This window comes from Phalacrocorax aristotelis, chromosome 6, assembly GCF_949628215.1.
Source record: "Phalacrocorax aristotelis chromosome 6, bGulAri2.1, whole genome shotgun sequence".
Classification (NCBI taxonomy): Eukaryota; Metazoa; Chordata; class Aves; order Suliformes; family Phalacrocoracidae; genus Phalacrocorax; species Phalacrocorax aristotelis.
In genome coordinates this window covers 30105374-30133179 of record NC_134281.1, presented here as the reverse complement: position 1 = coordinate 30133179, position 27806 = coordinate 30105374, and the positions used below count along the sequence as shown (strand labels likewise).

The following is a 27806-nucleotide window of genomic DNA, read 5'->3' as shown; positions in this document are numbered from 1 at the left end:
GCAATGGGAAAAGGATGTGGCTGGTTTTGAGAACTGGGTGACAGAAATATTGGTCTGAATTGCTACCATGTGCATAGATGCTACAAAATGCTACAAGCTCTGTTTCAAGTTGTATGTATTTATGGAAAATGGAAATGGTTTATATTAATGTATCAGCCAGGCAGTACAAGCAGCTTGCCTAATGAACCTATGCTCAGCTGTGCTTACCACCTTGGTGCAGTACATGTAGCAGGTTGGTGTAGTCCCCATAGGAACACTCTAACTGCCTGGATCTGTCCCAGCTGGAGTGGCTACACCACCATCAGAGTGGTTTCCCTGGGGTGAGGTCCATCCTTTGTGTTCCTGCAGCCCCACCTCAGGTGATTTTACAAGGCATGGGAAATTAGACTCTGTAACTTGCGATAGCAAGGAGCAGTAGTGTTTGTATTCACCCTTGGTGATGGAAAGCAGATGGCTACCAAAGAGTTAGAAAACGACAAGCATGCAGTAGTACTTGCCCACAGTGTTCTCCTAAATACCAACAGTGTTGGCTCCAGGGACTGTCCTATTTATTATCCCTTGATGGATTTCTTTTCTGCTACCTTTTCCAGGCTACTCTGGAACTTTTGCTAAATTTCTCCAGTGTCAAGAAGTTTTTCAGCTTAATGACTTTGCAAGAATCACCTCCTTTTCTTCTTTTCTTTTTTTTTTCTTTTTTAACTTGCCAGCTGCTGATTTTGCTCATATCCACTGCTAGTGTTGTAGGAGACTGATTGGTTAATCAGTGATCAGTTAATCCCCAGTCCTTCTGTAGTTCTTATATTTTACTGTTATGATGAATCTGTGACAAAAGCGGGTGTTTCGCACTGGATAACTTACATTATGCTATGTTCTTCCCTTTCATAGGTGAGTGAAAAATCAGTTGAAATAACTCCTTAAGTTTGAGTATTACAAAAACTGTTGTCTTTGTTCTTTGTTTTTGTTGCTCAGATTCAAAGCTGGGTCCAGCAGAAGTCTGGACTTCCAGACAGGCTCTACAGGACTTATATCAGAAAATGCTAGTGACCGATTTGGAATATGCTTTAGATAAAAAAGTGGAGCAGGACCTGTAAGTACCTCAATAAAATTGTATGTATATATGTAAATTGGGCTGATGAGAAGGAAACCTGTGACTTCCATAAAAGCAATTGAATCCAAGGAAATTGTCCTCTTTCCTTTAAAATGAGCTGGGTGAAACATGAGAATGCACTGCGGAGTCGGTGAAGAGCATTCAGTAGGTTAGTATTTTACTTCTGGCAATTAGTAGCTGCCATGTCATGCAGGAGTGGGTTTTGGTGAGCCAGATGGAACAGAGAGCTAAGAAATATCAGTCTTCTGTGCTGCCAGGGAAAGGGTGAAATTTGGAGTTTCCAGAAAGGAGGGAATTTTCCTGACACAATCACCTAGAGCTTTGAGCAAGGTCTAAGAGGAGACCCTCACTTTAAGCCCTCTGAGGTGGGACTGGGCAGGGGGAAGAATATCAGGAGAGAATTTTACCCAGGTGCTCGTGGAACCAGGGGAAGATCCTGCTGGGTTTTCTCCATGCCCTGAGTCTGTTCCCTGTTATTTAAGATGCAGACATAGGTTGTAACAGGTTTAGTTAAGAAGCATGTGGTTCTTCCGGCACTCTGAGGGAAGCAAAATGAGTAGGCTGGCTGAGTTGTGCTGTCTATGCCTCCAGATCCTGAATGATTTTTAACTCAAATTTCTGTACCCCACATCCTGTTCTCAGAAGAGAGCTGTGCTGCCTAAAACAAAACAATTACAAGCTAATATTGGTGCTGTTACAGTGTTAGCTATGCAATGTCAGGATTGGTTGCTCAGTTGTGAGAGGTGGGGAAAGGTAATTCTTCCATATTTAACATTACTTCTAATCTGAATGTTGTCTGAATATTTTCATGTCTGATGCTGTGTAATTAAACAGTTATTTACTGTTGTTTATGCTATCTGCATAAGGCACTTCCAAAGTAAAAAAGGAAAACACTTCTTTTGTTTTCAGTTGGAATCATGCCTTTAAAAATCAGATTACGACGCTACAGGGTCAGGCGAAAAATAGAGCAAATCCAAATCGGAGCGAAGTTCAGGCGAACCTCTCTCTGTTCTTAGAGGCAGCTAGTGGCTTCTACACACAGGTGAGTTGCAAAAAATACGTTGGCTGTGGTATATTGGCATAGTCTGGAAGCAAGTGTGCTTCAGCTTTATATCACTTATGTGCAGGTCCTTTACAAAGCCTCAGCTGTCAGATCTCCTATGCTGCTCATGAGAGAGGAGCTCAGGTATCATACCAGTATGAAGGACTAGTATTAATGTCTTTGAGGAAGGGTGGGAGGATCGGTTTTAGGTGGGTAAAATCTGTTCTTTCACCTTTAGTGTAGGAAACTTGCTGTTCTGGACCAAGCAATGTACCTTGCTAACAGTGATGCTTTCAGTAGAACATGTCTACAAAGCTGGGAATGTGCTTTTGATCAGCCACAGCCTCTAGTTCATCTCAAACTTCTGCAAATCCAGTAGTTGTTCTGGTGCCTCATGAAAACATGGCAACAACTAAGTTCCCTTTCATAGAAATGGCTTTAAAGCCTAAAACCCACAAATTGGAGTAAGGTCAAAGGTCCATTTAGCCCCATATTTTGTCTCTCACAATACTCTTCTGTGACTGCTCAGAGCAAGCATTAAGCAGCAGGAAAATGTAGAACGATACTTCCTTGCTCTAGTCTCTTGCTTTCTCGCAGAATGTTTGCCTTCTTGAGCTAGTTTGTATCTGAATCGTCTAGCCTCATTGGCTCTCCAGTCCCTCTTGAAGCCATTTACTCTGGTCTCTGCAGTGATCTATGGTAAAGAACTGTCTTTTAACTGTAATGTCTAAGAGAAACAATGACACAGGAACCCCAAACTCCAATAAACATGTTAACTGATGATTTCATTGTACTCTTAGTTCTTTTCTACATTTCTCTGAAAATTCTCATTCACCTCATTACTATGCACGAATTTGTGGGCCATTGTCAGAATTCCTTTTCAGTTTGAAAAATGTGAAACTTCGCCTATATAGCAAAGGATAAGCAAAGAGAATCAGTTTTGTTCTTGGCTCCAGTTATTCAAGAACAGAAATATGCACAGAATTCCAAAATGCAGATGCACTGAGGATCTGTGCGATGCCTTAATGTTTTGTGCTGTGTTGTGTTTCACTTCCGTGTAACTCCTAACGCTGATGGTGAGCATTGAGTTAATGTTTTCCAAGAACTGCCTGTGTATGTACTACACACATACCTGAATAAAGCTTTTTTCAGTAGTGTCTTAGTGTCCACCACAGTCGTGCATTTCAGTAGGGTGGTTGTCCCCATGAGTATTATGTATTTACAATGTATAATGTCTTGCTGTTTTTTTTGATCAAGACTCCTAGGCTTACAAGCACATATTCAGTCTTAATTCTCTATTTTTGTCAACAATTATTTAGAATTACTAACTTCAGTTACAGGAGCTTTTCTTCCCCTTAAGCAAAGCTGTATGGGTGAGTGCTTTTGAGCCAAGTGTCTTTTGCGAGGTTTTCAGTTAATTGCACAAGGAGTATGATTCCTGTTCATGTATTTATTGCTTGCTGCCACTGTTTTGCCCATACTCTCTTTGCAACGTTAGATTTCAGCTTGTAGATTATGGACAATAAGAGTCAGTGTGCAATGATGGCCTTAAAGTTAACTTGCCTGCCTTTCCTTTTTCCCTGCCTCATTTGGTGTATGCTTCAGTAACATTGTCACTGCTGAATCCTCTACCTCAAGCAGTGGTCTGACTAGACTTTCTGTTGTGGCTAGTTTGCACTGTCTTCAGGTTACAACATGCACAGTGGGTCATTCTTACTATATCAGTTCCTAGTTTGATTCTAAACATCTGCAGGGCAATCTGAGATTTTTTCCAGTACCTGTATGATTTTTTTCCCTTGGGCATTGTTTTTTGGAAAGCTTCTTATTTGAAGCAGCCAGTTTGACCGACTGTGGCATCGTTGCCAAGGGTTTTCTACCATCTACACAGTTTGTCTTGCAAAAGCCTTGTTCTTCCTTGCAGTGTATCCAGGGAATTTTGCTGCTCTTGCATATGACACCTCAGACTGGGTTGTCTTTCTCCCTTTGCTGTGATGTTAATTGTCGCATTTTTAGTCTATAAAGATTTTGCTCAGGCAAGATACCTGCTCTCCAACTGTGAGGCCTGTGTAAATGACGTCTTTGAAAGAGAGAACATGAATTCTCATTCAGTGTGTTGGAAGATGTCATGTTTCTCTCTCTTATCCAGCTTTCATCTGTGAGATCCCTCCCTTTTGGGATTTTTATCTACTGTGTCAAAGACAGCAGAAGGGGAGGGAGGTGTAACACAAACCTTTTCTGCAGCAAGCAAAAGCACTGCATTGCTTGTTTAGCTGTTGACAGGGGTGCATCACTGTCACCCTTGGGCTTTCTATATGCCTTTATCTGGAATCAAACCCTGCTGCAGGTTTGTTTTATTTGGAGTCTATGTTCCCAGCTGGGAGAAAGTCTGTCAATTCTTACTTGCCTTTTTAACCCTGAACCAGCAGAACAAATACTTCCCATCCCATGTGGTTACTGTTACTTTCCTGAGTATTTGCTGGAGTCATTAGGAAGAACTTCAAGAGCACTTATTAGAATGGCAAAGTTCAGGTTTTCCTTCGATCAGATTTTGAGATATTTGATCAAGTAGCTGATGTCTTATTCTTCGAAAGAGTCTCACTGTTAGCACAAATATTTACTGATAACTCAGCCACTGAACTGTTGGCCACTCTTGCCATCTGTTGCCTACAAACTTGATTTTGTTCAGCTTCTCTCTAAAGTTTAAGCCCAGGTGGTGCTGTTTCTTATAGTGGAACAAGCTGCTTTGGAGGATGAGTGACATTCCTTTCTCTTATTTTTAGAGAATGGTTCAATCTCCACTGATGCATACTTGGTAATTTAAGTATAACGGAAATTGAGCTGCTTACTGGTTTGGGATGCACAGCTTTTTCTTACAGAAGAGAAGTAAAACTTGTCTTCATGGTTCTGGGCAGAATAATGCAGCATGGAGCTTGATGACTTCCATACGGAGAATGTGAAGACTCACTTTCATTATCCAAGGCTTGTTCATATTAAATGTTTAGCTAATCTGTGCCTCCAAGTGATGACCTGCAAGTTTTCTCTGTTGTTTCAATACTTTTCTGATTACTGTCTCTAGTTGCTACTAAACTAGACCTGTTTTTCTAGTTATTACAGGAATTGTGCACAGTTTTTAATGTAGACTTGCCATGTCGTGTAAAGTCTTCCCAGCTGGGAATCATTAGCAATAAACAGACGCACACCAGCGCCATCGTGAAGCCGCAGTCTAGCTCCTGCTCTTACATCTGCCAGCACTGCCTTGTCCACCTTGGAGATATTGGTGAGTTTTTGAAGGAAAAAGAGGTGGGACACTGAGTTCTGCCTGCGTTCAGTCTTCACGAAGAGGGATCTGTACATACCCTGGGCAACTGACCAAGTGTGCTCCAAATTAGTAGCTAGTAGCAGATTGTGTGTTTGGTGGTTGCTGCAGGGAGAAAGGTCTGGAAAGCAATGCTGTTAGACTTTTCTAATGCGTGTTACACATTAATGCATGAAGACAGTTAATCACTAGCTTTCTAGTGATTTGCTAGAATCTGTTTTCTAGCATACTAATCATGTTCTAGCTGGTAGGCATAGTGAAATGTTGAAACCAGTAACTGTTACAAAAGCTTGTTGCAGCAGGCTAGCATACTTCTCCCTTTCAGAACATTACTTTTAAATCCTGTATAAAAGGCAACAGTTAGAAATCCAGCCCTCATATATGATGTTTCTCTTTTACATTAAGTTCAACAGGTTTATTTCTTTGTTGATTAGAGTAGAACATTGTGTTGTAGAAAGTTCTCTTTTCACAGGAATCTGCAATTGCTTTTGTAATAACCTAGAAGATATAGTTGCTGATTGTGCATAGTAGTATGAAAAATACTTCTGGCTGTCTGGATGTGGTGCTGCTGGCACAACATCTTTCTAAATAAGAACTGGTAAGCTGTGACAATAGGATCTGAGGAAAACCAACTACCTTAAAATTCAATGTTTTGAATCTTCATGCTGCTTGATGTAGTTGTATGTTGTTCTGATGCTTATTTCTAAAAAAAAAGTGTAAAATGCTCTTCAGTAAAATGGTTTGTATTAAAGTAAGTGTAGGAGAGTTGAATTTTTTGTCTCAACTTGGGGTTTTTTGTTGTTTTTCTTAGCTCGCTATAGGAATCAGACCAGCCAGGCAGAGTCTTACTACAGACATGCAGCTCAGCTTGTCCCTTCTAATGGTGAGTCTGGGATACCTTTTAGGTTCATAATTCCAGAAGATGATTTGGGGTATTGCTTTTCTTGTGTGGCAGTTGGCAGCTTGGGATTTTATGTAAAACTTCCTCCCCAAATAACCAAAACAATCATGCAACAAAGCCTGACCCATCAGTAGATCATTTAGGTAGTAGCTCTTTGCTTGACCTGTGTCACTTGTCTCCTTTTTGTGAAGATTTAAAAAAACTCCCAGAAGTTAATGCAAAGCTCCACGACTGCTACATTATGTGTTACGTTCTTATGTTATAAAGTACAGTTAATGAAAACTTGCCTGCCGGTGGCATTTTTTCTTTTATTGCTTGTTCGCATAACAGTTTGTAAAGTTTAGTAGCTAAAATTGGACTTTTCAAGTTGCTCATGCAAATTAAGAGCTTCTTTAGTTCAGGTATCTAGCTTTTTACACCACATTTGTTGTCCCATTTTAAAGCATGTGTTTAAAAAAATAATTAAAAAAAACACCAAAAAACCCCACCACCAGCAAACAAGAAAAAAAGTAGTTCATGTTTGGAAGCTTTTTCATTTGAGTGGTACTGATATGAGGCTGGAGTAAAAGGGTCAGCAGATGAATCTGAACCTTGTATGCTGAAGCTTTTAGGACTTTATGCTCCCTTTTAAGGTGGCAATACATAGGCTGAAATCTAGCACACTTCAATCCATGACAACTTGTTGAGCAACTTGTCTTTTTCTCACCTTAGGTCAGCCTTATAATCAGTTGGCTATTCTAGCTTCCTCCAAAGGAGACCACTTGACCACAATTTTCTACTACTGCAGAAGCATTGCTGTGAAGTTTCCTTTCCCAGCTGCCTCCACTAACCTACAAAAAGCACTTTCTAAAGCACTGGAAAGGTAAGACTAAGCATAATGTATTTCCCCTTGGGTAAGATGGAGGAGACTTCTTCCAAACATACCTCCCTTGCCAGAAGTTATTCATATTTGGTATTAGAAACAGAAGTTCCTTGACCTCTGTCAGTCAGAGCATCCTTACACATGCGTGGAAAGAAAAATAATTTGTCTGTGATGCTTCTGAGTGTGAATAGTGAATGCAGGAAATAAGCATACTGTGCCAATATGAAAAAGTAGCTTTGCATGGACATTCCTCCTTTCTTGTACTTCACAGAAGTATGTACTGTTATGTGCAGCTGTGTCTAATTCCAAAGACTGAAGTCAGATATTTCTTTTCTGAATGTAGTCGTGATGAGGTGAAGACTCGATGGAGTGTGTCTGACTTCATCAAGGCATTTATTAAATTCCATGGACATGTGTATCTGAGTAAGAGCTTGGAGAAGCTGAGCCCTCTTCGAGAAAAGCTGGAAGAACAGTTCAAGGTTAGTTCTAACATATTAATTAGTGTATTGAGGAGAGTATTTTTAGCAGCTGAGTTCTGAAATTACAGTCCAATAATAACTTTCTCACATGCTAGAATATAGGAAGCTCAAGTAGCCAGTTATGGAAGGTTTGCATCGCAGCTAATGCTGGATAGTTCTGTTGATCTCTGCAAATAGTAGGGATTTTTCCCATATGACATGAGGTGTGTTATTGGTGGAGAGATGCAGGAGAAATCAATCACCACTGTTGATTGTCTGCTCTCTAACCTGGATGATTCTTGGATACCTGTGAAAAACACTTGATTCATCTGGGAAGTCTTGGCTCAGTTGCCCGAAGAATTTTGAGAGCTTAGTTTTTGGATGGCGTTCATTCACTCCCACTGGTTGTTAAGGCTGCTTTTAATCTTCCTCGGACAACTTGCCTCTCCTGTCAGCAGTTTGCCTTTAAAGGTGTTCCAGTACAACCTTAATTTATGCATAGACTACAACTATTCAGAACACATTTTCTCTGGAGAGTCCAGGAGTACCCATTAATTATATAGCTATCTCATTAAGTTGGACAACATAGCAAAGATGGAAACAAAGAGAATTTTGTAAGGTGTTTATAAAAGGTAGTACAATTTCAAAAAGGACATGGTATTGACTTGTTAAGAGCCTTTTGGAAACTGCTCTGCTTCAGCATCTTCATTTGTGGAAAATGAGCAGGTAGTATGGACATGTTCAATACAGCAGTTGATGCTTTTCCAAATTAAGAAAGGGGAAGGTGGTCTTAGCAATATAAAGAATTACAAATGTTCTTTACAGTCTCTTTTTGCATTTTTGCACTGATTTGGGCTGCTACAGCTAGGTCCAAACTGTCTTTAAAATTAAAAAAAAGCTAAAACTTGCTGTGAATTGTATTAGCTTTGAATGTGAGCTGCTTTGAACACTGGGAATTAGTGTTGTTTCAAAATTAAATAATTGCATCTCTCTTTTTGCATGTGCTGTTGGCTGTTGAACAAGTACTGCTTTTTCCACAGTGCTTATAATCAATAACTGAGTATTGCTCAGGCATGTGGAATGGTCTTATTTTTCTGGTCTGATCCAGGGTGTTAAAATAGAGCTAACTGAGCCCTGCTTTGTTGCTTAGATTACTTTTTTGTTTATATTATGCAACATAAGGCTTAATCTACTAGAGAGCAACTCTTTTGACTTAAATGGGTTGAATGTGGATGTTAAATTGGCTGTATAGTGGATAATCACTTTAACTTTGGGGCTGATTTTAACTCTGAATGAGGAGAGCTGTCATAGGGTTAGGAGTGTTCAGCCAGGCCCACAGTTCTGCTGCTGACAGCTCTGCCAGTTTGAATTGTTGGCTATAGAGTGCTTCAGGCCCTTAACTAAAAATCAGTCATGAACATGGAGCTCAAACCTTTTCCTGATGCTCGTGCTCATTAATCCACTTGCCTCCCTGACTGTTGTGTGAAGATAAGTTGGTTGTAGTTTAGGATATCTCTTTTTTTTCAGTGTTCCAAAAAAAAGCATTAACGTTTCTTTTCCCCTTCTTAGAAAAGTGTATTTACAGTATAGTTACTGAAATGCATTTGTAAATAGCTTGTGCTATTTTAGGTCACCATGGCATTCCATGACCCATGAAGTCAGATGTGGAATTAGTCTTTAATACATAACCACACAGTAGTTAAATTTTCCTGGGGTGTTTTTTTTTTTTAAATGTCACCTTCTATGTGCTGTTTCTTCAAAAGACAAAAATACAGTGGATATACATGCCTCTGTAGTTCTTGAAGTTTCATTGCAATGCTGTCATTGCTCATTAAAGTTACACTTCCTCTGAAAAAGAATGATATCCAAGGGGATGTTGATTTGTTGAGCATGTGAGTTGGTGTACAAGCAAAAATCTTGGGCTTAACAGTGGACATCTGCCCATGTCCTCCTGGGAAGCCCAGTGCTGTGCTAATAAAGATGACCTCAAAATAAAATCTAGGATGAATGTTGCCTTAAGGGCAGAAGTATTAGTCAAGCAGTGAAGTAGCAAATACTAATCCTTTCAAGTGTGTGCTTTACCATATAAAAATATATACATGGTACATCTGTCTGTTGCAGAGGTTGTTATTCCAAAAGGCCTTCAATTCTCAGCAGTTAGTACATATTACTGTTATCAATCTGTTTCAACTGCATCACCTGCGAGACTTCAGCAATGAAACAGAGCAGCACAGCTACAGCCAGGATGAGCAGCTCTGCTGGACACAGTTACTGGCTCTCTTCAGTAAGTATGAAAAATAATTTATTTTTGTATTTCTCTTTCATTTTTATATGGAATCCATTAGTAATTTGCTGTATCTAGCTTAATGGTTGTGTGAGGGAAGTGATGAGAACAGGTGTTACAGGAGAAAGAGGAAAGATGGTTGCATAGGTTGATTTATGTCTAGCAGCCCTGAATAACACTGGATACGTGCCCTGTACTTACTCCATTTGAAGCCTTACAGAACTCTGAATCTTTCTTGGTTCTGAAAGAACATTTTAACTTGAGTGCAAAGTTGGATCCAACTTAGCGGTGGGTAGTACCCTGCTTGGGGGACTGCTCTGCAGTTGGTTGCAATGTGGTTTGAGTTGCTTTGAATGGAGCTAGTTCTGATTCAACAGGACTAAAATTAAATCTGACTGAAGTAGGACCTGAACTGCTTCTGTGCTCTTGATATCAGCTAGAAGATAAGTGGGAGTGCAGAGCATTTTAGACTCTAGCTGCATAGAGGGAGTGGGAGGGTGGGAGTGTTGATCTGCTTGACGGTAGGAAGGCTCTGCAGAGGGATCTGGACAGGCTGGATCGATGGGCCGAGGTCAGTTGTATGAGGTTTAACAAGGCCAAGTGCCAGGTCTTGCGCTTGGGTCACAACAACCCCATTGGTTGTTCATAAATACCTAAATACCCAAATAGTTGAATTTCTCCAGATGCCAGCCTAGAGTTAGTTCTGAAAGCACCATGGTGTGGTTACTGTTTCTCACCTGTGTGCCCTGCTGGGTCTGAGCTGGGTGCCTGCCTACAGAGCTAGCTCTGGTGGATTTGTGTGCCTGCTGACCTGGGAAAGTGGATAAAATGCAGATAGATAGTTGAGTTGATTGTTTCTAATAAATAAATGAATAAATAATTTTGTAATGGATGTGTCTCACTGGATTTTGTTGAATTACCATAATGATTTGCCATGACTTTTAAAAAGGAGAGGGGAGAAAAAAAAACCATCAAGATATTCTGCTTTGTGGCAGAAAACTTTATTTGGAAAAAAGTTCTGATCTGCTGGTGAATTTTTTAAGCTTAAGTAATTGGGTGGCTCTGTTCTAAAGAACGAGCTCTTAAGAACAGGGTTTTATGGGTGGGATGTGTTTGATTAGGTTATTTAGTCAACTTTCAAGTGTTGTTCCTGCAATGTTTGGTTTGGTTTTGTTCCACACACACCCCCTCCCTCCTCTGTTTCTAGTGTCCTTTCTTGGAGTTCTGTGCAAGTGTCCTTTACAAAATGACTACCAGGAGGACTCCGGGGCTGCATATCCTCTTCCAGCTGTGAAGGTTTCAATGGACTGGCTGAAACTTAGGCCCAGTGTTTTCCAGGAGGCAGTGGTTGATGAAAGACGGTAGTGAGTATTAATCTTTCAATACCTTTAATTGAATGAAGTAGTAATAACTGATGATAACAAATTGTAATGGGAAAAGTGATTGTATAACTCATTATTACAACAATTATTACATTATAACATTCATCAAAATGATAGAGAATGTATGTGCTAAAAAGTTCATAACACAAAACATGAGACTTGTGGGCTACATGAGCAAATTCACTGTTTTAATTGGCTTTAGGTTTGCATGTAACTTTTAAGATCAGAGGGATCTACTTCATAACGTAGATATAACTTGAGTATAACTACTGAGTGTACCCTTAGTTTAATCTGTTGTAATGGTTTCTCAGATTTACTGAGGTAGGTGGCAGGAGAATACTTGCCTTAATTTCATGCATTAAGCCATCTCTTGGGCAGTGCTCGAATGTAGTCTTCCTGGCTCATCATGCAGGAATTAAATTTAATTTAGTAGAGGGAGTCTTCAAATGTCAGCACAGGCATTACTGTTTTGGACTGTTGCTCTGATTTTTCACTTCTGCCTCTAATCTTATAAACTCTAGGCTTAAATAATTCAAAACTTGCCAACAAAGTGTTTCTGACCTGTAAGATGTTTCTTCAGAGTGGTTGTTACTGGCACAGCTGGATGAGTATTTTGCCTAGGATGGCCACTATAAGGACAACAGTAAGAAAACAGTGAGAAACCAGCTTGCTTAGCTGATCTTGTGCAGTGTGCCACAGTGGTTTCAGTGCTCTCTTGGCAGCGTGTGCTGTAAGATGCAATTCTAGCCAAGGCTCATGTTTTCTCTACTCTGAAGTATGGTGAGCAGGGATCCCTATAAACTCAGTTTGCTAAATGAGTAATAAGACTCACTCAAATGTGTGCAAAACCTAAAAGCCCTGGAGCAGAGTGAACTTCAATTCCAGAGTTCCTGAAGGCAAGATTAAGGAAAATAGTAAGAGTTCGCAAGTTGTTTTGAGATGGTAGTCAGTACTGCTGTATGGGTACTCTGGAGGAAGGCTGTCTACCAGTATTTTAATAGGGAAGATTAGTCCTTGATATAAAGTAGTCCTTGCACAGAGGAGATGCAGGCAGTACTTTATGGCATATTAAAGCAAATCTTCAGGTATGAATGTATATTTTGAGTTAGCCAGAGTAGGCCCTTCTCCCCATAAAACCGTCACTCTCTCTTTAAAGAACACGCCTGGTTTTTAAACCTGTGGTGTGATAACACGATGTTCTTGGGTACTTGTTGTAAAAGGAGTTGAGAAGTGGGCACCAAATAGCTGTAAAACGCACAGGTGACCTTAAAAGAAAGTTAAGTACTGCTAAGAGTTGTCAAAATGGGCGTTAGTAGGCATTATGTTTGTTGGCTCTAAAAGGTCGAGGTAACTGTCCAGCTTCCCCATTATTTGTAAGGGTGAGAGTTTTCTTCATATTTCTATTGGAAGATCCTAATGAAAGTCATTCTTTGCAGACTACACGAACACACGCACTCCTTTATTGGCCTCTGTTTAATAACCTGATGTCTGGTTTATATTGAAAAGTCTCATTATGAAATCTCATTATTTCAAGTGTTGTGCAGGAAGATTGCAGTTTACTTTATGTTGCAACAGACTTGTACTCTTCCTTTTTTCTTCCTTCTGTTCCTTGTCAGTCATGGGAAGGAGCTATTGCTTAGTTTAGTATAGAGAATAAGTATGACCACGATGTTTCCAGTCCCTGCAGTGGTGCAGGAAAGCAGCTGACCTGAGGCTCTTGGGTGCACGTTGCATTCTCCAACCCAGGTGCTGGATGATGGCTGAAAGCCTTGCTGAGGGGAGGATGGAGAGTCATTTTGTGAACACTGAGCACACTGGGCACTTGCTTAAAATAGTTTTCTGTTGCCAACGTGGACTGGATGCCCATCGCTAAAGCAGGAGGAGGATGCTTAGACTTTTGGGTTGGAGCTTTTAAAAAAATAGGAGAAAGCAGCCTGTTGGTGGCAGTTAAATATTAACCACCTATGCAGTGATCATTACAATTTTAAAATTATTTGCTCTAGGGCCTTTGTAAAGTCATTGCTTGTACTGGTATTGCCAGCACAAGGCAGGGAAACTGCTAGTTAACCTCTAGTTTAATGGTCTTACTCAGTGCAACCCTTACTGAGACCTTCTTACCTTCCTGGTAACTGTTCCAGTGTTACAGTACAGTGCTAATGTTTACAGAACAGAAGTATTCTGCCCAGCTGTATCTTGATAAATTGTTTTGGTTCCAAACTGATTAATTTACTGTGCCTTGAGAGCATTCAGCTTGGGACTGGAAAACTTGAATTGCAAACAGGTGCTCTGAACTTTTGCTCATGTAATAGTTTTGTCTAGTTAAATTCATAGTAGGCTTTCTGACTTGCTAGGTAATGAACACTGTGCTGCAAGAGTCAGGCTTCCTTGGTAACTTTAGGCTGACTTTTTTTTTAAAAAAAAGTTCATCAAGACAATGGCCTTTTGCCTGACACTTGGGAGAAACTTTAACTTCTCTTGGGAATCAAAGGATTAATGGAAGCTGTGACTGTAAGAGAGTTCAGTATTTTCTTAGTAAGGTGGGTAGATTCCATGTTTTGTAGTTTTCACTTAATTTGTTTCTTTTCTGGTTTGTAGCATATGGCCCTGGCTGATTTCTCTTCTAAACAGCTTCCAGCCTCATGAAGAAGATCTATCCAGTAATAATGGTAAGGATGCTTTTAGTCTGTGCTGTAAAGAACTGGGAACAATGAATGTTTTTCCTGATGTTGTGGGGAATTGCAATTGAAGAGCAAATAAGGGAACAAGTTGTGTTCTAGTGCATATGAATACTTTGTAAATGCTGCTTTCTCTTGCCAAGCAGACTTTGCTCTACTTTATCATTCCTGAGCTCCTCAGATTGCAGGGTGGACCAGTACAGATGAACATGTTAAAAAACGATATATAGTGACCTTGCTGAGTTATCTACTCACAATACTGTACTCAATGCATTCATGCTTTCCTTTTTTACTGTCTTATTAATCAGCAGTCCCCCTTCCAGAAGAGTTTGAGTTGCAAGGATTCTTGGCTCTGAGGCCCTCATTCAGGTGGGTGACAGCTGAAGGAAACTGTACTCTTGCTGATGTCACTACTTTGATAGATGTTGACCTGTTCCCTACAGTGTCTTCAGTACTTACTAATGTATGGAACGATGTAGGTATCTTTGCAAAACAACTGCAATAGACAATGTAGTAAAACCCTGGGGAAAGTCATGACCTTATAATATTGCTCATGACTTTTTACTTCTGTAGTCTTCAGACTTATAAATTGGAAGGGAAAGATATAAGAAGTAGCAAGGGAAATACTTTTACATGAAAACTGCTTCATGTTTTCTTACTTTGCCAGTTTTTTACCCTGTTATTAACTGTGTCCCTGTCTAACATCAGGCACAAATGCTGAGTAAATATTAGATGCATTCACTCAACTATTACTTTTGTGATTTTGATCATCACACAGATGAGCTTTTGGCCTTTTCTTTTTTAAAAGAACCCACCAAATCTCTTTAATGTAGATGCATCTTACCAGAAGAGAATTGCATCTGTGAATCAGACATCTGTAGCAGTCATGTTTTGAGTAGAGTCTGGTGAAATTTCACATCTTGAAATAGAGTAATTTTTAAAGAAATATAATGTTGCAGAGGGTAGTTGTATAATTAATACTGTTCCCTCTCCTATGTCAATACTAGGAACTTGGATTTTTCCAAAGGCCACCAGGCAATTACAGGAGATAAGGAAGGGCAACAACGTCGGATACGGCAACAGCGTCTGATCTTCACAGGCAAATGGATAGCTGATAACCAGCCAAGGTAATTGCAAGTAGCAATGTGTAGTGTTTCAGTTGCTGTCATAAGCTTAGGTAACACCAGTGCCAGAGGTGAGCTTTATTTTTCTGACTATTCGATACAGCAATTAGATATCTGAATGCAAGATGCTGACAGCACTGAGAACATATTCTGTGGGTCAGCGTGCCATTGTTTCATGGACTAATTATGATAGGGAACGTATTTGGAGTAAAGCATCGTGTTTGAGTCCTTTTTAGCTATACTACAGCACAGCTAAGTGGGAACAGTACTTGAAGTGGTAGCAATAGTGTTAATATGTGAGCTTTTCTCATGCTAGAGAATGCCCATAGCTGGGAGATGTGATGTAACATTTTGTTGTTGCTGGGGTGAAGAAAAACATGGTGGACATGTTGACTTTCTGCTTTTATAATTTGGGAAATTGGCTTACCCTGTGAAAAACTACTCCTACTTGCTTTTCAATTCCTTTCTGTCTTTTTCAGGTTGATTCAGTGTGAAAATGAGGTAGGAAAACTGTTGTTTTTGACGGAAATCCCAGAATTATTACTAGAGGACCCTAGTGAAGCCAAAGAGAGTCTCGCCTTGCAGGAAACATCTATTGCAGAGCCGCTATCTACAGATGGGAGCCCTGGACTCAAATCAGTTCTGTCCTCTGGCAGAAGCCTGAACAACAACTGTGATGCAGGAGAAAAACCGATGGTCACGTTCAAAGAGAACATCAAGCCACGGGAAATTAACAGAGAGCAAGGGCGAATGTATCCCCCTAAAGATGTAGGTAGGGAAAGACGGGACTATAGTAAAGGAATAGTAGCCAATAAGAATGATGGAAAGAAGGACAACAATAAAAGAAAGAATGAGACCAAGAAATGCGTCTTGGATAAGATGCAGGAAGCAGGAAAGCAGAACGTGGCAGTTCAGGTAAGCTTTTAGATCAAAGGGATACTGTGTCTTAGGCACTACAATGTTTGTGTCAGGACCATCGCTACTTGTACGGAGTACAGTAGACAAGGTCTAACTGTGGGCCCTGCAGGTATAGCTACTGCACAAAAAAGATACAAGCATGTCTTTCTCAGAGACCAGATATTAGCGATCTTTGGGTTTCTGCCCTTTCCCTTGATGCTGTTGGGGAGGAAAAGGTAGGGAGCAATGGAAGGTGATTTTGCTATGCTAACTTTCTTAAAAAACAGACTTCTGCCTGTTGTTCCACAAATTATTCAGGCTACCAAGGCAGTTAGTGTGGCCAGGTCTTAGTCATGCTCTTGGTACTGTTCTGAAGGAACTGGGTACTCTGCATTTTTGGTTATGCACATTCAGTAAATAAAACACATCACAAAAGCACTCAGTTGTTTATGTGGTATAAGGTTCCCTTACTGTGCATGCAGTCAGGTAGCCCACTGTGGAAGTGAGGAAGGCCACACTGCACTTAAAATGTAATTCTGTGCTCAGACACTTGCTCAAAATTGTTGTTTTTCATATCAACTGCTCTTTTCTCAGTCATATTTTTGAGGCATGCTTTTTTGCCTTCTGTTTCTGTGAGCACTATGTGCAAAAATGCTCACCTCGTAAGCAGGTAGTGAATTTACTTGTCTGACTTCCACTGGGTTGTAGTAAATAAGGGTGTAGAGTTTTGGGGATGATCTGATCTGTACCTGGGTATTTTGGCTGCATCTCAGTCATTCCCTGATGATGTCTGGAGGCATTTAATGATAGTGGTGGAGACTATTATTTCCCTAGAGAAACTGTGTCAGTTCTTTACCATTCCCGCAAGTGAAAATTATTTCCTAATGTACTTCATCTCCCTTGCCTCTGTAAGCCTGTTACAGCTTCCCAGAACAGGTCTGCAGAATAACTTCAGAGCGGTTGCAAAGATGATGACTTAAGGCCTGTGTAATTGAGGTCTTGTTTTCCCTAGGCTAGACAAACCGGCTTTTTCAGTCTTTCCTGCTTGTGGTATTTGGACCCTTGGATCATTTTTCTTGTTCTCCTGTGAAATGGAAGGACTGAACTGGCAGTATTATGCAGTTGGTTTTCAGGGGGTCCTACCAAGGGGGGTAAAGGGGAATAGCCCACAGAAGCCATGTGGCAATCATTCATGAGTCACTGAACAAGAGTTTGGTATCTGAAAAACAACTTAGGTAGGTGAGGTAGAATAGTAGGTTTCTTACTTGTTGAACGCATCTGGAACGCGGTTGCAGGCCTGAGCACAACTCCCAAGTTCAGTGTTCGTGCCCCTGTCTTGCAAAATAAGGACTTGAGACCAATAAAACCCACTGGATCTGCTGAGAATCATGTAGGGTTTTTTGGATAGGGAAGATCTTTTAATTTTAACCCAGCTGATTTATCAGAAACTTGCTTGTCTTAGTCTTAAGAGATAACAAACCCAGGAAAAACTTATTTCAAACCCAGCTGTAGTGGAATCTGTTCTGATGTGGTTGGTGACTCTTCATCTCTTGCTGAATAGAATTATTTTTGGCTTTTTAGTTCCATCAGCTGTATTTATTATGGCAACTGTCACAGTGGCATGTCTTTTGTTTTATATAGTTTGGTGGACTTATTTATCCAGACCTACTCCAGAAGATGGGGAAGGTTTGCTTCCCACTGAATGAGGAGAAACCAGTGTAGGATTTGCACTTACTGGTAGTCTGTTAGCTCTCTGCTTTGGTCTTCCTTGATATTTCAGGCTTTTATCTTCTCCATAGCTCATTGCTTTCCAAAGCCTAAGCACTGCAAATGTTGCAGCTCCTACTTAGCAAAAACATTAAGAATGCTGTACAAAAGTAATTAGTCCTGTTTGGCAGATAAGTGAAAAACTTCCATGCTCAGACAGGGTAATGAAAGTGTGGCATAGGCTGAATCTGTGCTCTTTGGGGAAAATAACGTTAGGTGCTGAGAAAGGTTGCATGCAGACTTGCTCAAGGAGTAATGTACTCTTAAGAGACTTCTGTGATGAGATGGAGCTTCTCTCAAGCACCATCTAGGAACCCTCAGGACCACTAAGGGAGTAAATATTTGGTAGTATTGACACTTTTGAGGTGAGGTCAGGCAGAAGCAGAGAAGCAGCTGAAATTTTTGTCTTGATAAACAATTTTAGTTATTTAGCTTTTAAAGTTAACTATAAATCATGCAGGGGGTCTTCTGGAAGCCACCTTTGGAAATGTGTTATAGCAGCTTTGAGTTTATGATGGACTAGAGCTCATGTTTTGAAATCCTGTGGCAGGAAGAGTGTCTCTCAGTTCTCCAAAGTTGCTATGAAAGAACACATAGCTCTCAGTATGGATTATAAAAATGTTTCACTTATTGTGGAGACAAAAGGGACAGCACGGTATAAGTTGAATATACAGAATGTGATGAAGGGCAAAGGTGGGCAGTGAATAGATGCGGCATGAGCAGGGGCTGCATCATTCATGGTGCTTAGCATCAGCCAGAACCTTGAGGTAGAGTTCCCTCCTGACTTTTTCTAGTGGGAGATCAAAAAATATCCCCAAACCTCCCGGTATTACAATCTACTCTTTTAATTAAATGCAAAAAAATAAACTACTCTCCCATGATTTCTAAATGGGGAAATTCAGAATTATTTGAAAAAGAACTTAAAGCATTTGAATGCATTTACCCCTTTACTACTGTATTTTGGCAGAAAAGACCTGCCCTCTAACTCCTTTCAACTCAGCAGCACTAAATGTTGAATAAACCCCACACAGTTTTGATTTATTTGGTTGGATTTTTTTAATTTGATCCCTGATAAAACCCTTTCTTTCTGTCACCTTTGAGGCTTGGTGTCAGGTCTGCTCCTGGGCCCTTTCTGTATTGCCCAGGTTCCTTGCTTGCTGTCTTTTTCCTGCCTGCTCCATCTTGCATTCCAGGCAGTTCTGCTGAGCTGAACAGAAAGGGAAAGTAGTCTTCCCCTCTGTCTTCCTCTCCAGGAAGACCCAGACCGCAGCAGACTCAGAATCAGGTAAACATTACATTACATTACATTCTTCTCTCTTCTGCCTTTAACTGGTGCAGCTCTTTTAACAGAACATATAGCATTACGCAGTAAACTGAAAGAGGTTAAGCACTTCTGCTATTTGTCTTGTATGCTCTCAGTCAAAAGAATTTCATAGTATGCAGGAGTTTGTGCATATACATCACTATATGGATTAGGCTTAAAGTGTTCCCTAGGACGAACGTGGTAGTATTTGTTTTTAGGTGCTGCAGGTAAGTAGCATGAGTTAGGTTGAAGAAGTGTCCTAGGAGAAGCATAAGAGCATCTGCACTTCTTGTTTTGTTTTAAGGCACTGCAGGTGAGCAGTGTGGTAAGTTCCTTGTATGGTCTGAGGATATTATTATGTCCACTTCCCACTCTCTTGCTAGAGAAGGAGCCTGTTGCAGTCTTCTGGGTAGATATTCTTTGAGTGCTTTTGTGAGGCAAGGAGCGCCTGAGGACAGGCAGGGTAACCTGCCTGAGGTCAGTGAGGAGGGAACTGGGTTCCTGTGTTCCAAACCTCTCCCGATTACTTAGGGAAAAGAAAACAATCTCTCAGACAATCTGGGAGTTCTTCTTTTTTTTTGGCTTGAGACATGATGTGGGTAATTACAGGAAAAGTTATCTAATTTATTCTTACTTTCTTTTGCATTAGGTGAAATCCCAGACAGAGATGAGGAAGACTCCAGTGTCTGAAGCCAGGAAAACACCTGTAACTCAGACTCCAAGTCAGGCCAGCAGTTCTCAGTTCATCCCCATTCATCACCCAGGAGCCTTCCCTCCCCTTCCTAGCCGGCCAGGTAATTTGCGTCGTTTTGAAGTGTGAATTACTGTTGACTGCAAAGAAAATCCTGTAATGGTGGTTGTTAAAGCCTCTGAAGGTAGGAGCTGTTAATGAACATGCATTCTCATCTGGGAATCTTAAAGTAGTAAAGTAGGGGCATAGCAGAACTGAAATGAGATAAAGAAGATTCCTTATGCTTTGGAATCAAGGTCTGTCATGAAATCTGCCACCTTCCTTCCTGATTAGTAGGTGTGAGATCAAGGAACTTCACAGTAGGCTGTTTCTGTAGTTAGTCAAAACGTGACAAAATCTTCTGCCATCTCAGGAGGAAGCATTCTCTGTGCATAGGACTCTATTATAAAAGATCAATCACACTGCTTTCTTTAAAGTTCAGTTTCTTTAGTAGTGGTGTTCTTGTTTCAAGCTGTAATTTGTGTGGTCGTATTTGCTGCTGTTGCTGCATTGCATGTTCCCATTTTGTTGTGGAGTGTTCCTGTCATACCTTGGTGTCCATGTTTGCTGACAAAATAGCTGGAAGCTGTATCTTCCCTGCAGCTGTTACATGTAGTTGCTCAATATAAGACAGAGGGACATCTTCCCTGTCCCAAAGTCAGCATAAAATCTGATCTGTGAGACAGAGAATTAAAGTTTGCCTTCCAAACCTGGCTTTTCAGTGTAAACTACAGGAAAGGAATTGATCTTGCAGATAAGAGGATTTGTTTGCTTTACCGTCTGTCTCTTTAAATTAATCCAGAGACTGGTGATGCTTTGGGAGGACACAGTAGACTTATTGATCACTTCTGTCCATTGCTCCAGAAGTTTAGTCCCTGAAAATGTGTGTTTGAAGGGGAGAGAACTTTGGGGTTAAAGTATCAAAACCCCCAGAATGGTGAAGAAAAAAGGTGGTGAGGGAGGAAAAAAAAGAGGCAGGGAGACTGAGACATGTGGAGGGAGAAACTTATGACTCTCCCCGATACTATCATGGCTGACTGTTACCAGTGCCTGCAATATTGCAAGAAAACTTGAGAACAAACTCTGAATCCCTGTGATCACAGCCATGTACGTGCAAAGGTGAGAAAGGACGTTGTAGTGCATATATGCGAACTGTATTTAGTATTTCCTGTCCTCATGGTCTAAATGAGCAAAACAAGAAGGGGGGAAAAAAAAACCTAAACCAAGCCACTAAGTATTTTCTGGAGGGGGCTACCTGCTCTGCCGAATTGCAATTAAAGGTGTGTGTTTAATTCTTTCCAGGGTTTCCACCTCCAACCTACGTTGTCCCTCCTCCTGTGGCTTTCTCCATGAGCACGGGGTACACCTTCCCAGGTGGTGTTTCTGTCCCAGGAACGTTCCTACAGCCCACAGCTCACTCACCTGCAGGAAACCAGGTGCAAGGTGGGAAACAGTCCCACATTCCTTACAGCCAGCAACGGCCCTCTGGACCAGGGCCAATGACCCAGGGACCTCAGCAAACACCACCTCCTTCCCAGCAAACCCTTTCATCTTTACCAGCTCAGGCAACAGCACAGTCCGCAAGCCAGTTACAGGTCCAAGCTCTGACCCAGCAACAGCAGCAACAGTCCCCTACAAAAGCTGTGCAGGGCCTGGGGAAGAGCCCGCCACATCACTCTGGATTCCAGCAGGTAAACTTGAGTAATGCAATGTGATAAGCTTTGTTTAAAAATAAATGGCAACACTCCAGACTTATGTTCCTGGATTAACAACAGTTTTGAAAAGATAAAGACCTTAGTGTGGAATTTTGATCTGTAAACTTCTGGGCAAATTTGAAAAAGAGCTGAAGTTTAGTGGGTATGAATGTATGATTCTGTAACTGAGGGGAAGGTATCTACTGGAATGGGAAGGTGGTCATCTGTTTTCTGCACGTTTCTGTTTATAGACAAGATATGAAGGTGGTATTACTGATCAGGTATTTCTGTCTTAGGCCTTTCTAGTTTTCTTGTATGAGTAATGAGGACTGAGTCTGAACCTTTACCCGCACTCTCCTTTTGGCTAACTGGGTTGCAGTGTCAGAGCTGTGAGGGAACTTACTTTTATGCTTATGTTGTGCTGGAGAAAATCTCCCTTCTGGCACGTCTGGACTTGATGGTGAGACCCTTCCGGTGTTCTGGGCAGCAAAATGCTGGCGCAGTACCTTGGTAAAGGTGTTTATAAGGTACTGGGTTAGAGTAAGGATTATAATTGGCTGTTGGTGTAAAGCTTGACTGGGCAGTATTAGATGCCTATCAAGACTGTGCATTTTAGTGAATAGCATAGCAAATCAGAATGTTTGTGGAATGTCTGTCACAAGTAAGCCAGAATGACAGTTTGAGTGGAGTTAGGCATTCGGTTAACATTAATTGTTCCTACCCGCTGGTGAAATCATGCGTCTCTGCCTCAGTATCCGCAGACAGACTCATCAAAGCAGCTCTGGAACCCGCCTCAAGTCCAAGGCTCACTAGGGAAGATCATGCCTGTAAAGCAGTCCTATTACCTGCAGGCCCAGGACCCTCTAAAATTATTTGAACAGTCATTACAGCCTCCTGTGATGCAACAGCAACCTCTGGAGAAAAAAATGAAGCCTTTCCCGATGGAGCCATATAACCAGAACCCCTCAGAAGTCAAGGTGCCAGAATATTACTGGGACTCTTCCTATGGCATGGCTGACAATAGGGTGATGGCACAGCAGTCTAACATGGACCGCAGGGGAAAACGGCAAGGAGTCTTCCGCCCAGAGCAGGATACTGTCTCCAGGATGACCTTTGAGGTAAAGATCCATGCTGTAAGGGGTGAAAACCAATGAGGCTCTGATATTCCTGACAGCTCTAAGAGTTTCCCTGTTTCAGGAATGCCTTGTGGCCCCAAGTAGGTCAATGTGAGGCCCCAAGTAGGTTAATGTGAGATTACTTACTAGGAGGCTGGGTTATCAGTAAATGGGATTCCAGCAAACAGTGATGAATCTCCATTGTCGTTGGCTGTGTGTGGGATCTGGCTCTTGAAGATTTGGTTTCAAGTAGGTGTAAGTCTTGTTCAGTGTAGATGTGACATTGAACTCTGCGCTGCATCTGTCAGATCAAGAAACATGGCAGCACATAGTTTTGGGGAAAATTCTTGTCTGGCAACTGATGAAAACCATAAAAGCCATCCAAATAATGGCAGTTGAATTATTATCCTTTAGATAATCTCTTGACACCCATGTAGTGTTGAGTGTGTTGAATGGCTGAAGCTGTAATAGTCAGGTTGAGGCTGGAAATCGAGGATGGTAGGAGCAGTCTTGTCTTGGATTATTTGTTTTGTTTTTCCTGGAAATCCCACCACAGGGTGAGAGAGCTGAATGACTTAGCTCTTGGTTGCACTAAGGGAATACTTTGTTTCTGTTCATGCAGTTGTGCTTCAGGTTGCTGTTTATAAAACCTTCAATCTTTGTTATTTATTAACAGTCCTGGAACTGTCTGTGAGTGCTTTTGGTGATGTTTATAATGAAACTTAAACGGAGTCCTCTTTAAACCTTTAGTCAGATGTGTCTCCATAAATGCAGTCAGGATTTTTGGAAGGTCAGTTGAGATCACGTGGCTTATCCTTCAGAGAGAAAAGCCAGACAATTTACAGGAGTCTGCCTCTACCCTAATGTCAGGTTGTGGTTTTTAGATGAGGATGGGGTCAAAGTCTTGTTCTCATGCCTAAAAGGGAAACCTTGCCTTGAGGCAAGCACAGTGCAGGATGAACAGAAGCTGTGCCCATGATTCTTGTGTTTTAAGCATCTCTTACAAAAGTCAAGATGTCAAGTTTGGCCAGGACTGCAGGGTTTTTTGCCCAGTTATCTGATCAGCTGTATGTTGGCGTAACAGCCATTAGCAGTGGAAATAAGTCTTGTGAGATTTAAACTCCACAAATAGACGAGGGAAGAAGATGCAAATGTAACTTTACTTGAAACCTAAATTACTCACAGGTCGGCTACAGAAGAATACTTGTAAGATTTCGTGTTCCTTGTCCTTGAATGTGAAATAGGTTCAGTATTTGGCATGGATGCAATGGGAAGCACACGTTCCACTAACTAAAACTAGCTGCCAATCATTTTGATGTTGCAGCACTCCTCCCAGTAACGCAGTAGGCCATGTGGGTAGTTACGCTTTCTGCTCAGCATTCTTCTGTGTACCTCGACACACTTCTGCTGTACCACTTTCTCACCTCGCACTTCTGCATGCTGCCTTCTGCCTTCCTCTTGCTATTTTCTCTCATCCTGCTGTGGCTTAGCCTTTCCTCATCATCTCTTGCTGTTCCCCTTTCTGCCTTCTGTGATCTCACTGTGCTCATTTCTGTCACTAGGACCCCAAGAGCTCCCCTCTGCTTCCTCCGGACCTGTTAAAGAGTCTGGCTGCCTTGGAGGAGGAGGAAGAGCTGATTTTCTCTAATCCTCCTGATCTTTACCCAGCTCTGCTGGGGCCTCTCGCCTCTCTTCCTGGACGAAGCCTCTTTGTATGTATTTGATATAATACTGCTGCTTCTCACTCTTAACTGGCACCTCTTCTGTGAAATTATAAGAAATGGGAAATTCCTTTCTCTCCCCACCCCTTCTGTCCACTTCCCTGCCCCACCCTTGAGCTAGTCTTCATTTGAGAGCTTAGACCAGCTGAAGGCCCCTGGCTCTTGGGCCACATCCAGGCCTGCAAATTTGTTCAGAAATCAGAATAACAGTGGGGGTTTTTTTGTAAGTACAGTCCACAGGAGAGATGTTGATGCACTTGATCTTCTGCAGTTGTATGGGCTTAGTAATAAGGGCAGTGGGGAGGGACAGATTTGGCTGCGGGAAGTCATCGGAACAAGTGTGGCTTATTATAATCTGCATATAAAAATTACATAAAGATGGGGGGAAAACTGCCCTACTAAATGCAGAAGAGACTGTAGAAGAGCAAGGTGGTTTGGGGAGAAAATTGTAAGCAACTGGCTAAATAACCAGTCTCTCCTGTAGAAGAAAGTAATTTTTGACAGACTGAGAGAAGTTTCTTTCTACATTTGTGTATTAAAACCTTCCTAGTTCAATAGCTGGAGGGTCTTAGAGCTGCTGGATTTGTAAACTGCCTCTGAAACTCCAGTATGCCTTCCTAGTATGGCTACAGGCGTGTTCGTTAAATACTATTATTTCAGCTTCATAGCAGTGCCAAAGAGTGATTTGTGACTCTACTCAAAATCTCTGATTAAGTCTATTCCTCAGTTGTTTTACATCCCATCCCAAGGAGCCAGTAGCAAAACAGACACCTGTTTCTGTCTCATTAGACACCTTTACTAAGAAACTAATAGCTGCTTCTTCAGCAGCTTCCTTTGAAGCTCTTACAGTTGCTGTCTGCTGACAAATGGAAGGAAATTCTTCTCTGTGCAAGCTGTGTGGATGTGCAGAGTGTGAATTTTATCTGCCTTTTAAAATGTGCTTTCAGACTAATAAGTTGTCACTTTGAAAATCTAACAAGCTAGGAGCTGCTTGCCAAGAAAATGAGGCTATTTGTCTTAGGTTTACAGGATAAAAGCAAAGGTATTCCAGATATTGAGACCATGTAAGAGAGGGACGCTAGTTTAGGTTTTTGTTTGAACAAAAAATTTTAAAATATCTGACATGCTGAGCTGGTATGAGTGCAAGAGGGCTTTTATTTGGAACAAGCCTACAGCCTTCATCTTGGATCACACGGAGTTTTACTTATGGCTTCACTAATTCTATGGCTTGGTGATCCTAATCCTAAATTTGGTGGTGTTTATTGTCCACCAGCCAAGATGTATAATTTTTCTTTGGTTTTTGTGTTGATAACTGAACCTATTTCTTCCCTAATAGGCTTGTTTCAGGGACACTATTTTTCACTGTTTAATCATAGTAAGAGCTGAAGAGAAAGCTGAGAAATATGCTGGAAATAACAGCTGTATGAGAGGGGGTGGCATAGATGATGGAAAAGGTCATGGTCCATAGTATCTTAACATGGAACCCCAGGGGAGTTTTGGGACCTCTGTTTTAAACACTGAGTTGTTTTTTTTCTTCCTTTCTACGGTCATTTATAATTAAAATGAGAGAGCACTAAATAAAATTTGAACTGTTTAACCCAATTAAAATCACAACACTTGGCTGCTCTTTCTGTCTAAGAATGTTTATGGAGCGGGGATGCTCTCAAAACTGAACAATATTCTGTCAGTAGCAACACGCAAGAGTCTAACGTTTGAAGGAGTCCTTCTATCACTAGGAAGGATCCTGTCTCATTTGTGCAAGGTTTTATACAACCACGGGGCTTTTTTGGCAGGAATCTCCCCTCTAGATGTATCAGACAGAATATTACACTCCAATTTGAAAAGCTGTTCTGGCAGTGGGGTTTGCCTGAGACTTTCTGCTGTTGTGATTGTAGATTTTTTTTTTTTAAGATAGCAGTTACTGTTAGTAGGGAAACTATGGATTTTCTGCACTTTTTAGTTTGTTCCACCTGTCCTCCAAGGTGCTGGAGCTAAAGTACAAGGAAGGTTTTAAATGTGACCAAAACCACCTTGGCAGTTTCTGATAGCATGCTCTCCTCCTGCTTGCTACACTGAACACTGACTGCTCTTTTTCCATTTTTGGTTTCTGAAGAAGTCCCTGCTGGAAAAACCATCAGAATTGATGTCTCAGTCGTCATCTTTCCTGTCCCTCAGTGGCTTTTCTCTTAATCAGGTGAGGACCAGAGTCTACAGCCCTTTCCTGTTCGAGCTTGCCATTGAACTAGGTAACATGGCAGAAATATGGGAATGTCCTTCAGTTCAAACCAATGGAAAACCTGAAAGAAATCCATACGGGTGCCTAATTTCGGTCTGTGTCAGCAAGGTTATCTTTGCCTCTATCAGTTGTCTTCCCAAATTCATCCTAGCTATAGTTCTGCAGGCATACTGTTGAGTCTTGCTGAGTTCATGGGCCACTTGCTCTTAGTAGAATTGTGGAGCTGACTGAAAAGGTGCATCTTAGTGTTATAGTGCTGTAGGTTTTTATTTCCTTGAGCAATGGATTTTCTGTTCTCTTCCAGACAATTGAGCAGGGTATTGATACAATTTTTGTAAGTACTAGGAATTTGAAGATTTTGTGAAGGCTTTGCAGTCCAGCTAGGAGAAATCAGTTCTGATTCAGAATGTGATGGACTTCATGTTAAATAAAATGCTCAGAAAAGAGGGGGCTGGGGAGTGAAAAAGGAATTAAGAAAATATTTAGGTCTATAATTGTTTCCTTTGTACAGTCTTAGTGTTTGAAATAAATCCAGTACTTAAACTCTTACATTCATTTGTTTTGCAGGAAAGATATCCAAACAACAGCATGTTCAATGAGGTATATGGGAAAAACATGAATACCAGCACAAAGACAGAAGTCACCCCTTCAGTTTCCCATCAGGAGACTTCACTGTATTCTCTCTTTGAAGGGACTCCGTGGTCTCCATCCCTTCCAGCCAGCTCAGGTAAGCCTGGCAGTATGTTTTTTCTTGTGACTAGTCATTTAAGAGGTTTTGAGTTAATTCTGAACCTACTGCAAGGTAAATGTAACTGGAAATTAAAAAAAAAAGTGCATGCTTGACAACATATCTGAAGGTTTCTGTTTGTTTTCTTTTTATATCCTCACAAATATGAGGGGATTCTGTAATGAATATAGCATAAGAACCTGGGTTTTAATTGAAATATTTGAGCAGGATAGAAGTTGTAGGAGGTGTTAAATCCTGAAATCTCTAACTTAGATTCCTGACAAGCATTTGGGAGTAGGGCTTTAACTCAAATATCCATATACTTTCAGTGCTGCTTCTTTGGAAAAAGCAGGAAGAGCTGCATTTCATAATGTAGATATTTGAAAGAGAAAGAAACTATGACTGAAGAGTGTGGAAGAAAATACAGCAATGGAGTTTTTTGGGTTTGGGGGATTTTTGCTGTT

At 41.1% G+C, this 27806-nt stretch overlaps 1 protein-coding gene across 5 annotated transcripts in view; it reads left to right on the top strand.

Moving 5' to 3' along the window:
* SMG7 (SMG7 nonsense mediated mRNA decay factor) overlaps positions 1-27806 on the top strand; it is a 52282-nt gene that overhangs the window by 20554 nt on the left and 3922 nt on the right. For 2 of the 5 annotated variants that reach the window (XM_075096790.1, XM_075096787.1), the window contains exons 3-20: positions 970-1087; positions 2018-2150; positions 5256-5427; positions 6278-6349; positions 7079-7229; positions 7573-7708; positions 9809-9971; positions 11179-11335; positions 13949-14019; positions 14337-14397; positions 15036-15155; positions 15632-16067; positions 19769-19913; positions 21152-21540; positions 22296-22661; positions 24221-24370; positions 26493-26573; positions 27183-27342. In XM_075096790.1, coding sequence (XP_074952891.1) covers positions 970-1087; positions 2018-2150; positions 5256-5427; positions 6278-6349; positions 7079-7229; positions 7573-7708; positions 9809-9971; positions 11179-11335; positions 13949-14019; positions 14337-14397; positions 15036-15155; positions 15632-16067; positions 19769-19913; positions 21152-21540; positions 22296-22661; positions 24221-24370; positions 26493-26573; positions 27183-27342 — 3081 coding nt within the window. The remainder of the gene's footprint in view (positions 1-969; positions 1088-2017; positions 2151-5255; positions 5428-6277; positions 6350-7078; positions 7230-7572; positions 7709-9808; positions 9972-11178; positions 11336-13948; positions 14020-14336; positions 14398-15035; positions 15156-15631; positions 16068-19768; positions 19914-21151; positions 21541-22295; positions 22662-24220; positions 24371-26492; positions 26574-27182; positions 27343-27806) is intronic. The other 3 variants (XM_075096788.1, XM_075096789.1, XM_075096791.1) reach the window with 3 other exon arrangements.